At 50.4% G+C, this 12,146-nt stretch overlaps 1 protein-coding gene across 2 annotated transcripts in view; it reads left to right on the forward strand.

The window, feature by feature from the left end:
* The window catches only part of RIBC2 (RIB43A domain with coiled-coils 2), a 36,054-nt gene extending 30,325 nt beyond the window's left edge, over positions 1-5,729 (forward strand). The window contains exons 7-8 of one of the 2 annotated variants that reach the window (XM_016939385.4): positions 4,497-4,623; positions 5,030-5,126. In XM_016939385.4, the coding sequence (XP_016794874.1) occupies positions 4,497-4,584 (88 nt within the window). In that variant the 3' untranslated portion in view covers positions 4,585-4,623; positions 5,030-5,126. Of the gene's footprint in view, positions 1-4,496; positions 4,624-5,029 lie in introns of both variants that reach the window. The other variant, XM_009438597.5, reaches the window with a different exon arrangement.
* Positions 5,730-12,146: the final 6,417 nt, after the last annotated feature.

The following is a 12,146-nucleotide window of genomic DNA, read 5'->3' on the forward strand; positions in this document are numbered from 1 at the left end:
ATTTTTAGTAGACAACAGGGTTTCTCCATGTTGGCCAGGCTGGTCTCGGACTCCTGACCTCAAGTGATCCGTCCACCTTGGCCTCCCAAAGTGCTGGGATTACGGGCCTGAGCCACTGCACCCAGCCCTCCCTGCTACATTTTATTTCAAGCATATAGAAAAACTGAAGGAATTGTACAGAATGTACACATACACCCACCACCTAGATTCTACAATTAATATTTTGCTATATTTGTCTCCTAGTGAGAGGTGACAGCGTGCTGGCAGTCCTCAGAGCCCTCGCTTGCTCTCGGCACCTCCTCTGCCTGGGCTCCCACTTTGGTGACACTTGAGGAGCCCTTCAGCCCACCACTGCACTGTGGGAGCCCCTTTCTGGGCTGGCCAAGGCCGGAGCCGGCTCCCTCAGCTTGCAGGGAGGTGTGGAGGGAGAGGCGCGAGCGGGAACCCCGGCTGCGCGCGGCGCTTGCGGGCCAGCTGGAGTTCCGGGTGGGCGTGGGCTTGGCGGGCCGCGCACTCGGGGCAGCCGGCGGGCTCTGCCGGCCCCGGGCAGTGAGGGGCTTAGCACCCGGGCCAGTGGCTGCGGAGGGTGTACTGGGTCCCCCAGCAGTGCCGGCCCACTGGTGCTGCGCTCCATTTCTCACCGGGCCTTAGCTGCCTTCCCGCGGGGCAGGGCTCGGGACCTGCAGCCCGCCATGCCTGAGTCTCCCACCCCCTCCATGGGCTCCTGTGCGGCCCAAGCCTCCCCGACGAGCGCCGCCCCCTGCTCCACGGCGCCCAGTCCCATCCACCGCCCAAGGGCTGAGGAGTGCCGGCGCACGGCGCGGGACTAGCAGCCAGCTCCACCTGCAGCCCCGGTGCGGGATCCACTGGGTGAAGCCAGCTGGGCTCCTGAGTCTGATGGGGACGTGGAGAACCTTTGTATCTAGCTCAGGGATTGTAAACGCACCAATTAGCGCCCTGTCAAAACAGGCCACTGGGCTCTACCAATCAGCAGGATGTGGGTGGGGCCAGATAAGAGAATAAAAGCAGGCTGCCCAAGCCAGCAGTGGTAACCCGCTCGGGTCCCCTTCCACTCTGTGGGAGCTTTGTTCTTTTGCTCTTTGCAATAAATCTTGCTACTGGTCACTCTTTGGGTCCACACTGCTTTTATGAGCTGTAACACTCACCGCGAAGATCTGCAGCTTCACTCCTGAGCAAGCGAGACCACGAACCCACCAGAAGGAAGAAACTCCGAACACATCCGAACATCAGAAGGAACAAACTCCAGACACGCCACCTTAAGAGCTGTAACACTCACCGCGAGGGTTCGCGGCTTCATTCTTGAAGTCCAAGAACCCACCAGTTCTGGACACACTAGCTCTCCACAGCCTGGCTTTTAAAAATTCTAGTTATATATACGCCACTTACAAAAGACACATCTAAAACAAAACAGCACAGAAAAATTAAAATAATAGCGTTCAAAAGCCATTTGTATTTGCCCAAATGACTTATGTCCACACTTGTGTCTGGCACATGGGTGTCTACAGGAGCTGTATTCATAATTGCCAAAACCAGGAAGCAAGCAACGTGTTCTTCAATAAGTTAATGGATAAAAACACTGTGGTACCTCCAGACAATGGAGTCTTATTAATATAAGATATAATAATAAGAAAAGAGCTATCAAGCCACAAGAAAATGTGGAAGAAGCTTAAATGCATATTGCTTGGGGAAAGAAGTCAATCTGCAAAGGTTATCTACTGTATGAGTCCAATCATTTTTTTTTTTTTTTTTTTGAAAAGGAGTCTCCCTCTGTTGCCTAGCCTGGAGCGCAGTGGCACCATCTCGGCTCACTGAAACCTCCGCCTCCCAGGTTCAAGCGATTCTCCTGCCTCAGCCTCCCAAGTAGCTGGGACTACAGGCATGTACCACTGCGCCCGTCTAATTTTTGTATTTTTAGTAGAGATGGGGTTTCACTGTGTTGGCCAGGCTGGTCTTGAACTCCTGACCTCAGATGATCCACCCACCTTGGCCTCCCAAAGTGTTGGGATTACAGGCATGAGCCACCGCACCCAGCCTGACTTTTCAAAAAAGGCAAAGCTATAGAAACAGTAAAAACATCAGTGGTTGCCAGGGACTGGGGGGAGGGAGGGATGAATAGGCAGAGCACAAGGATTTTTAGGGCAGTGAAACTTTGCTGTGTGATGCTGTAACCTTGGGTACATGTCGTTATACATTTGTCAAAATCCACAGAATGTACACAGGGTGACCCCTAATGTAAATTATAAACTCTGGGTGATGATGATGTGTCAATGTTGGCTAGTCAATTGTAACAAATGTACCACACTAACATGAGACGTTAATAATAGGGGAACTAGGGGTCTATGGGAAGGGAGCATATGGGAACCCTCTATACTTGTTACTCAATTTTCTTGTAAACCTAACACTGTTCTAAAAGATAGCCTATTCATTTTAAAATGAAGCCATAAGATAAACAGGAAGAAAAATAGAGTCATTTGCACATGGTTCTTTATTCTGTGTTCAAGTTCTTATGTTTAGAATAATGGGAAGGGGGCCAGGCACGGTGGCTCATGCCTGTAATCCCAGCACTTTGGGAGGTCGAAGTGGGAAGATGACCTGAGGTCAGGAGTTTGAGACCAGCCTGGCCAACATGGTGAAACCCTGTCTCTACTAAAAATACAAACTAGCCAGGCATGATGGTGCGCGCCTGTAATCCCAGCTACTCAGGAGGCTGAGGCAGGAGAATCTCTTGAGCCCGGGAAGCGGAGGTTGCAGTGAGCTGAGGTCACACCACTGTACTCCAACCTGGGCAACAGAGCAAGACTCTGTCTACAAAAATAAAAATAAGGCCAGGTGCTGTGGCTCGAGCCTGTAATCCCAGCACTTTGGGAGGCCGAGGTGGGCAGATCACGAGGTCAGGAGATTGAGACCATCCTGGCTAACACGGTGAAACCCCGTCTCTACTACAAATACAAAAAACTTAGCCGGGCATGGTGCCGGGTGCCTATTGTCCCAGCTACTCAGGGGGCTAAGGCAGGAGAATGGCATGAACCTGGGAGGTAGAGACTGCAGTGAGCCGAAATCATGCCACTGCACTCCAGCCTGGGCAACAGAGCGAGACTCCATCTCAAAAAATAAAAAATAAAAATAAATAACATAAAAATAAGGCCAGGTGCGGTAGCTCACGCCTGTAATCCCAGCACTTTGGGACACCGAAGCAGGCGGATCACGAGGTCAGGAGTTCAGGACCAGCCTGGCTAACATAGCGAGACCTCGTCTCTACAAAAAATAAAAAAAAATTTAGGCCGGGTACAGTGGCTCACGTCTGTAATCTCAGAACTTTGGGAGGCTGAGGCAGGTGGATTACCTGAGGTCAGGAGTTTGAGACCAGCCTGGCCAACATGGTGAAACCCTGTCTCTACTAAAAATACAAAAATTAGCCGGGTGTGGAGGCGCACACCTGTAGTCCTAGCTACTCAGGAGGCAGAGGCATGAGAATCACTTGAACCAGGGAGGAGGATGTTGCAGTGAGCTGAGATCATGCCACTTCATTCCAGCCTCGGGTACAGAGTGAGACTCTGTCTCAAAAAACAAACAAAAAATCACAAAAAGACCTTTACAGAAATGTTTATAGCATCTTTATTCATGATAGCACCAAACTCGGATCAACCAAAATATCTATCAACAGGTGATCAGATAAACAAAAGTTATATTCCTATCACTCACAGCTTAAAAGAAACAATCTGCTGATATACCCGTCAAAACGGCAGAATCAGAAATCATAATCAGGGCGGGGTGCAGTGGCTCAGGCCTGTAATCCCAGCACTTTGGGAGGCCAAGGGGGGGTGGATCATGAGGTCAGGAGATCAAGACCAACCTGGCTAACATGGTGAAACCCCATTGCTACTAAAAACACAAAAAATTAGCCGGGCGTGATGGCACGTGCCTGTACTCCCAGCTTCTCGGGAGGATGAGGCATGAGAATTGCTTGAACCTGGGAGGCAGAGATTGCAGTGAGCCAAGATTACGCCACTGTGCTACAGCCTGGGCAACAGAGCAAGACTCCATCTCAAAAAAATAAATAAATGAAATAAAAAATAAAAATAAAAAATTAGCTGGGCATGGTGGTGAGGGGTGGGGTGGGGGCGTGCCTGTAATACCAGCTACTTGGGAGGCTGAGGCAGGAGAATTGCTTGAACCCGGGAGGCGGAGGTTACAGTGAGCCAAGATCGCACCACTGCCCTCCAGCCTGGGTGACAAGAGCGAAATTCTGTCTCAAAAAAAAAAAAAATCATAATCAGAAACATTGTAACAGATACAAAGGAGTTCACAATTCACAATTCTATCTATGGGGAGCTCCAGAATCGGGATAACTATTCCATCAGTGCTTGCCTGGGACAGGGTGAGGGGGCTTGATGGCAAATAGGCATGAGGTTGCTTTTTGGAGTGATGGAAATGGACAGAAAAAGAAAACCCAACCACACTTCCACCCCTGACAGGACTGCAAAGGGAGGACCCCTAAGAAACCGGGTACCACCTGTATGCATGCAGCAGGACGAGCCGCAGACAAAACTCCTCAGACACTGAGTTAAAGAAGGAAGTGGTTCTTTCGGCCGGGAGCATCAGGTAAGACTCCTGTCTCAAGAGCCGAGCTCCCCCAGTGAGCAATTCCTGTCCCTTTTAAGGGCTCACAACTCCAAGGGGGTCCGCGTGAGAGGGTCGTGATGGATTGAGCAAGCAGGGGGTACGTGACTGGGGGCTGCATGCACCGGTAATCAGAAGGAAACAGAACAGGACAGGGATTTTTGCAATGCCTTTCCATACAAAGTCTGGAATCTATAGATAACCTAACCGGTTAGGTCAGGGTCGATCTTTAACTACCAGGATTAGGTCAGGCAGGCCCAGGCCTGGTTTCGGGTCTGGTTCCTAGGCGCCGGGCTACCTGCATTTCGTTTCGCTTCTCTTTCCTTTTCTGAGTATAAAACAAGATAACACAATATGAGAGGGTCTGTCTCTCTTCTCTCATGTGCAGTGAGCTGTTGCTGTCTACCGGAGAGCTGTCCACCAGCAGGTGGCACATCTATCTCGCCTGCTCCCAGCATAGCCTCTGGCCATCTGGTTTCCACCTGCACCGGGTCTCCCTCTGCAGAAGCGACAGCCACTTTGGAATGTTGGTGCAATGAGGTGACAGGTCCCCACGCTCCTGGGTGGAGCAGCGTCCTGAGCCTGGTTACAGGAGGGATCCTGGGGTGAAGGTTGGGGATGGAGCAGGGGCCTCTATAGCACCTTTTCCAAAGACGCATGTTTCCTTTTCTTTTCTTTTTCTTTTTTTTTTTTTTTTTTGGGACAGAGTCTTGCTCTGTCACCACCCAGGCTGGAGTGCAGTGGTGCGATCTCGGCTCACTGCAACCTCTGCCTCCCGAGTTCAAGCGATTCTCCTGCCTCAGCCTCCCAAGTAGCTGGGACTACAGGCGCATACCACCACGCCCAGCTAATTTTTTGTATTTTTAGTAGAGACGGGGTTTCACCGCGTTAGCCACAATGGTCTTGATCTTCTGACCTCGTGATCCACCTGACTCAGCCTCCCAAAGTGCTGGGATTACAGGCATGAGCCACCGCGCCCAGCAAGAGGCATCTTTTCAACCATATGGATTGTGCCCACGTGATGTTAAGAGAGTGGTGAAAAGAAGCTGGAGGAAGCCGAGTGAGAACGAGGCTGTGAGTGACACAGAGTAGGTAGTTGCCAGGTGGGGCTTCATCTGTGCTTGCCCCGACCAAGTAAAGGCCTTGATCCTCCCCCACCCACCACCTCATCCAGCCCACCCCCAGATTCATGCTCCCCCATCTTCGAACCTCACTTGCTCTCTGCCCAGACCTGGCAAAGTCAGTTTCATCTACTGAGTCTGGAAGGTCTGCCTTCCTTTCTTCTTCCAGCGAATGAAAGATGAATCCAAAGTCCCTGGGGCCAACCCCCAGCATGGCCCCCAGAAGTAAACAGGAATGGGAATGAGGGCAGATGGAATGTCTGCGAGTCAGTGGGTCTTTTCTTTTCACCAGACGTTCCAGAAAGCTCTCCAAACACACTTGTTCTAACAGTGTCAGAAAAGACTCCAGCCTCATTGTCCACAATTGTTGGGGATAGAACATTCCAGAGCCTATTGAAGAAAAAAGTGGGTAGGGCCATCTCCTCCACACCAGGCTGATCTGTGAATTAATCGCCCCTGAAGGTTTTCCCCGGGGCTCTGGAGCTGACAAATGTGACTTTGTTACCTGGATATCCCTTGGAACCTGGCAGAGCCTGAGGACAGGACTCACAGCCACAGAGTCTCTCACCCAAAGCCACTCAGTGTCCTCAGCTGCCCATCTGGTAACTGGCCCTAAAACGGCCTTTCAGTTCCAGCACTGCCACCCCTCCCAGCCCCACTGGCCCAGCCTCCTCATTCCCAGCTCAAATTCGTGACCAGGGGGCCTATGGGACCTGGTCGTCTTTTCAGATGGACAGTCCCTAGGTCAAGGCCCACTCCCTGGCCCCATCCTCGCATGGGGAGAGTCGGCTCAGAGTATATTCAGAGGCAAAAAGGGCGGTGGGCTTGCAGCACCAATAAACATGTCCAGCAAAATATGCTGATGGTGTACATGGCTGCTGCTTGCTGAGCCCGTGTGTGCTGATGCCACAGAGCTTATCTTCTTAAAATCTGCAGGAGGCTGCCGGGCGCGATGGCTCACGCCTGTGATCCCAGCACTTTTGGGAGGCCGAGGCGGGTAGATCACCTGAGGTCAGGAGTTCGAGACCAGCCTGACCAACATAGAGAAACCCCATCTCTACTAAAAATACAAAATTAGCCAGGTGTAGTGGAGCATGCCTGTAATTCCAGCTACTCGGGAGGCTGAGGCAGGAGAATTGCTTGAACCCAGGAGGCGGAGGTTGCGGTAAGCTGAGATTGCACCTTTGCACTCCAGCCTGGGCAACAAGAGCAAAACTCCGTCTCAAAAAAAAAAAAAAAAAAAAAAAAAAACCTGCAGGAGGCTACAAGAAGTGTTACCAGTTTCATATCCCCAATGAGGATGAGGAATGTGAACACAAAGTACCTAAGACAAGTCTCAATCCATTTAGAAAGTTTATTTTGTACCTGGGCTTGGTGGCTCGTGCCTGTAATCCCAGCACTTTGGGAGGCTGAGGCAGGCAGATCACCTGAGGTTAGGAGTTCAAGACCAGCCTGGCCAACATGGTGAAACCTCGTCTCTACTAAAAAGACAAAATTAGCTGGGCATGGTGGCAGGTGCCTGTAGTCCCAGCTACTTGGGAGGCTGAGGCAGGAGAATCACTTGAACCTGGGAGGCAGAGGTTGCAGTGAGCCAAGATCACGCCACTGCACTCCAGCCTGGGCAACAAGAGCGAAACTCTGTCTCCCAAAAAAAAAAAAAGGAAAGAAAGTTTATTTTGCCAAGGTTAAGGACGTGTCTGTGACACAGCCTCAGGAGGTCCTGCTGACATGTGCCCAAGGAGGTTGTGGTATAGTTTGCTTTTACACATTTTTGGGAGACATGAGGCATGAATCAATATGTGTAAGATGTACATTGCTTCAGTTTGGAAACGCAGGACAACTGGAAGCAGGGATTTCCAGGTCATAGGCATATGAAAGATAAATGGGTGCATCCTTTTGAGTCTTTGATCAGCCTTTCACTGAATACACTATTTCCACGTGAGCAGAGGGTAGAGGAGTAGTCCTGTGTGCCCTAGTCTGGCTCAGTGAATCTGCATTTTCACATAAACAATAGGGCAGAGGAAGCAATCAAGCAATCATATATGCATTTGTCTCAGGTGGGCAGAGGCCTGATGGTGAGTTCTGTCCTTTGTCCCACATCTGTGAAGATAAGCTATCAATTTACATTGCCAGGGTGAAATTCAACAGAACTGTTTTAGGGTAAAGATCCTGAGGCCCACAAGGAATTTCCTTGTGGGCAAATTGGGAGGGAGGTATGCAGCTTGTTTATCTTTGTAGCTATCTTATCTAGGAAGAAAATGGGAGGCAAGGTTTGCCTGATGCAGTTCCCAGCTTGACTTTTCCACTTGACTTTGCGATTTTGGACTCCTGCGATTTTCCTTTCGCAAGAACTAAGGGCTAGAGAGGGGAACTCACTTTCCCAAGGTCCCAGAGCCAGTTCAAGATGGAGCCAGGAATTGTGCCCAGTTCTAAAGTCCCAGCTACCTCTGACAGAATGCCTGCAAGGAGACAGTCAGCAGAGCTCTAGGAGGGGAAGACAGGTGACAACACTCTAGTGTATTTCTCTTGCTTGACCTCTGCTGTGAGTTCCAGGCTTGGTACCCAAATGTCGACTTGATAGCTTTACTGGGATGTCTAACAAGCAGGCAGTCAACATGAAGGCATCTGAACAGAACTGGTTTCCCTCTACCCACACCTGTCCCTCCAAAGTCTTCCATGTCTTAGGCTATGGAAACCCCAATGCTTCCAATTGCTCAGGCCAGAGAGTTTGGATCCATCGTTGGGCTCTCTCTCTCTCAATCCATCAGCAAATCCTGTTGGTAAGACTTCAAAATATAAAACAAATCTGGCCAGCCACGGTGGCTCATGCCTGTAATCCCAACACTTTGGGAGGCCGAGGTGGGTGGATCATCTGAGGTCAGGAGTTCGAGACCAGCCTGGCCAACACAGTGAAACCCCATCTCTACTAAAAATACAAAAAAAAAAAAAAAAAAAATTAGGTGGGCATGGTGGCTGGCACCTGTAATCCCAACTACTCGGGAGGCTGAGCCAGGAGAATTGCTTGAACCTGGGAGACAGAGGTTGCAGTGAGCCGAGATCATGCCATATTTGTTGCATGAATTGGTGAACTGCGGGCGTGAGTTTCACAGCCTGAGCCTGAACACCCAGGGTTCAGGCATACTGAGGACAGGTCTAGACAGCAAGGAATGTGGATCCTCCAGAGACCTCTTTGTGTGATGATGGAGGAGCTGCCCGGAAAATCTCATCCTAGGGGCAGTGACAGTCCAGGCACACAGACGTACGTGTCCTAGTTATAATGGAGTGATTGATAATGAAGAGAGCTGGGGCTTAGCTCTGTGGGGTCTGTTGGAGGTCTGGGGGAGGGCACTGGAATCCAAAGTCTAGTATCTCTGTGAGCCCTAGGGGGCACAGGCAGCGTGACCCCACAGTGGCACCCAAATCATGGCCCAGGCTGTCGGAGAGCGTGATCAGCCAAGCCTGGACACCAGGAAAGTGGCACTACCTCCCGGCGGTGGAGAGGCCATGTCAAGAGGCCGGAACAACATGGTCTGAATCACACCCAACCTCATGCTCATAGTGCAGCACTTCTAAGCAATGCATTAGTGCTGCATCCCTCTCTTCCCTGGGTTCAGAGGTGAGAGGACATGGCTTCTGCTGCAGAGAACTCATGCTCTGGAAGTCAAGGCTGCCGTGAGCTGTGACGGCACCACTGCACTCCAACCTGGGCAACAGAGTGAGAACCTCTCTTAAAAAACAAAAAAAACCAAATGAACATGTAAAATGTGTGTTTATCAAGAGCCCACAACAATATTCCCAAAGTTCTGATCCTGGGCTTCTGCAGCAATGAAGTCCTGGCTATGCACGGCGGCTCACGCCTGGAATCTCAGCACTTTGGGAGGCTGAGGCAGGCAGAATACGAGGTCAGGAGTTCGAGACCAGCCTGGCCAACATGGCGAAACTCCATCTCTACTAAAAATACAAAAATTAGCCGGACATGGTGGTGGGTGCCTGTAGCCCCAGCTACTCAGGAGGCTGAGGCAGGAGAATCGCTTGAACCCGGGAGGTGGAGGTTGCAGTGAGCCGACACGCGCCACTGCACTCCAGCCGAGGCAACAGAGTGAGACTCTGCTTCAAGAAAGAAAAAGGAAAAAAGATTGACACCTTTGGAGGGTTTTGAGCAAAGAGTGATTGGACTTCCATGCTGGAATGACCTGTCTGGCTTCTGGGATGAGACGAGAGTGTAAGAAGGCAAGGATGGATGAAAGAGACCAGAGAGGACAGGGCCGTGGTAATTATCCAGGTAGGAGACAGCAGTGGCTCAGACCCGGATGGGCAGCAGAGATGGTGAGAAGTGATTCGCTACTGCACAAATGTAAAGATGTAGCAAAGAAACCTGCCAACAGATCAGACGTGGGGTGTGAACATGGGTCAAGGATGATTCCAAGGTTTTTGGACTTGGCAATTATTTAAATAGAGTTGTGGTTACAAAAATGGATGTCTTATTTCAAAAGGATCTCTTGGGCTGAGCTCACCAAGCAGGGACAGGCACTGGACATTGGAGTTAATCCTTCTCCAGCCCCTTCGGTCCTGGTCGTCCAGTGGAGGAGACACGAGGCAGCAGATGGTTTAACCAATCAGGTGGGGCAGGGCTGTAAGGACAGAGAGACCTGGTGGAAGTGAGGAGCGGAAATAGACTGCACCTGTGGCCTTGTTTCTTCTTCTGGGACACATATTTTAGGAAGGACATTGACACATGGATGCATTAAACAAGATCCAGGGCCGGGCGCAGTGGCTCACGCATGTAACCCTAGTACTTTGGGAGGCCGATGCAGGTGGATTGCCTGAGGTCAGGAGTTAGAGACCACCTTGGGCAACATGGTGAAACCCTGTCTCTCCTAAAATACAAAAGAAAAAAAAATTTAGCCAGACGTGGTGGTGCGCGCCTATAATCCCAGCTACTTGGGAGGCTGAGGCAGGAGAATCTCTTGAACCCGGGGGTCACAGGTTGCAGTGAACCGAGATCGTACCACTGCACTCCAGCCTGGGCGACAGAGTGAGACTCCATCTCAAAAAAAAATAAATAAATAAAGATCCAGTGATAAGTCTAATAACTACCCTAATTTTGAAGTACAGCTGGCCATTATTTAGTGCGGAAATGGTCACAGGTGCTGCTAATCTTCCCCTGGAATGTTCTGTACCTTCATCATGGGAAGAAGTACCGCATTCGGGGACGGGCTGGTTGGAATAAAGGAGCAAGTTTCCACTGGCCGGGCGCGGTGGCTCACGCGGATTACAACGTCAGGAGTTCGAGACCAGCCTGGCCAATATGGTGAAACCCTGTCTCTACTAAAAATACAAAAAAAAAAATTAGCCAGGCGTGGTGGCGGATGCCTGTAGTCCCAGCTACTCGGGAGGCTGAGGCAGGAGAATCGCTTGAACCCGGGAGGCGGAGGTTGTAGTGAGCCGAGATCAGGCCACTGCATTCCAGCCTGGGAGACAGAGCAAGACTCTGTCTCAAAAAAAAAAAAAAAAAAAAAAAAGCAAGTTTCCCCCATTCTATTTCATTATTTCATGGGTTCCCTTCTCCTCCAGCTTCTCCATGGATCTCTTGGGAATCTGTGGACTCAACTCAAGAAATCCTGTATTGGCCGGGGCAGTGGTTCATGCCTGTAATTCCAACACTTAAAAAAATTTTTGTCAAGCCAGGCATGGTGGCTCATGCCTGTAATCCCAGCAATTTGGGAGGCTGAGGTGGGAAGATCACAAGATCAGAAGTTCAAGACCAGCCTGGCCAACATGGTGAAACCCTGTCTCTACTAAAATAGAAAAATTAGCCAGGTGCAGTGGCTCATGCCTGTAATCTCAGCACTTTGGGAGGCCGAGGTGCTCAGATCACCTGAGGTCAGGAGTTTGAGACCAGCCTGGCCAATATGGTGAAATCCCATCTCTACTAAAAAATACAAAATATAGCCGGCTGTGGTGGCGTGTGCCTGTACTCCCAGCTACTCGGGAGGCTGAGGCAGGAGAATCGCTTGAACCTGGGAGGCAGATGTTGCAGTGAGCCAAGATTGCACTACTACTGCCCTCTCACCTGGGCGACAGAGTGAGACTCCATCTAAAAAAAAAAAAAATTTTTTTTTCAAATATTAAAAAAAAAGGAACCCTGAATTACACCCATTTTGCTGATGAGTTGAATAAAACGAGGCTCAGGTAGGTGAAGAGACTTGCTCAAGACCATGTAGTCCTGAGCTGGATGGGAATCCAGGCTGCGTGGCCACAAAGCCCACTTCAGACTCCTGCCCTCCATCTGTAAATTGGAGATCACCCGGCTTACCTGGCTCGGCTGCTGTGAGAATTTGGTGCAATGTGTGTGCAAAGGCCCAGTCCATGGGAAGGGCTCCA

Source organism: Pan troglodytes, chromosome 23, assembly GCF_028858775.2.
Source record: "Pan troglodytes isolate AG18354 chromosome 23, NHGRI_mPanTro3-v2.0_pri, whole genome shotgun sequence".
Taxonomy (NCBI): domain Eukaryota; kingdom Metazoa; phylum Chordata; class Mammalia; order Primates; family Hominidae; genus Pan; species Pan troglodytes.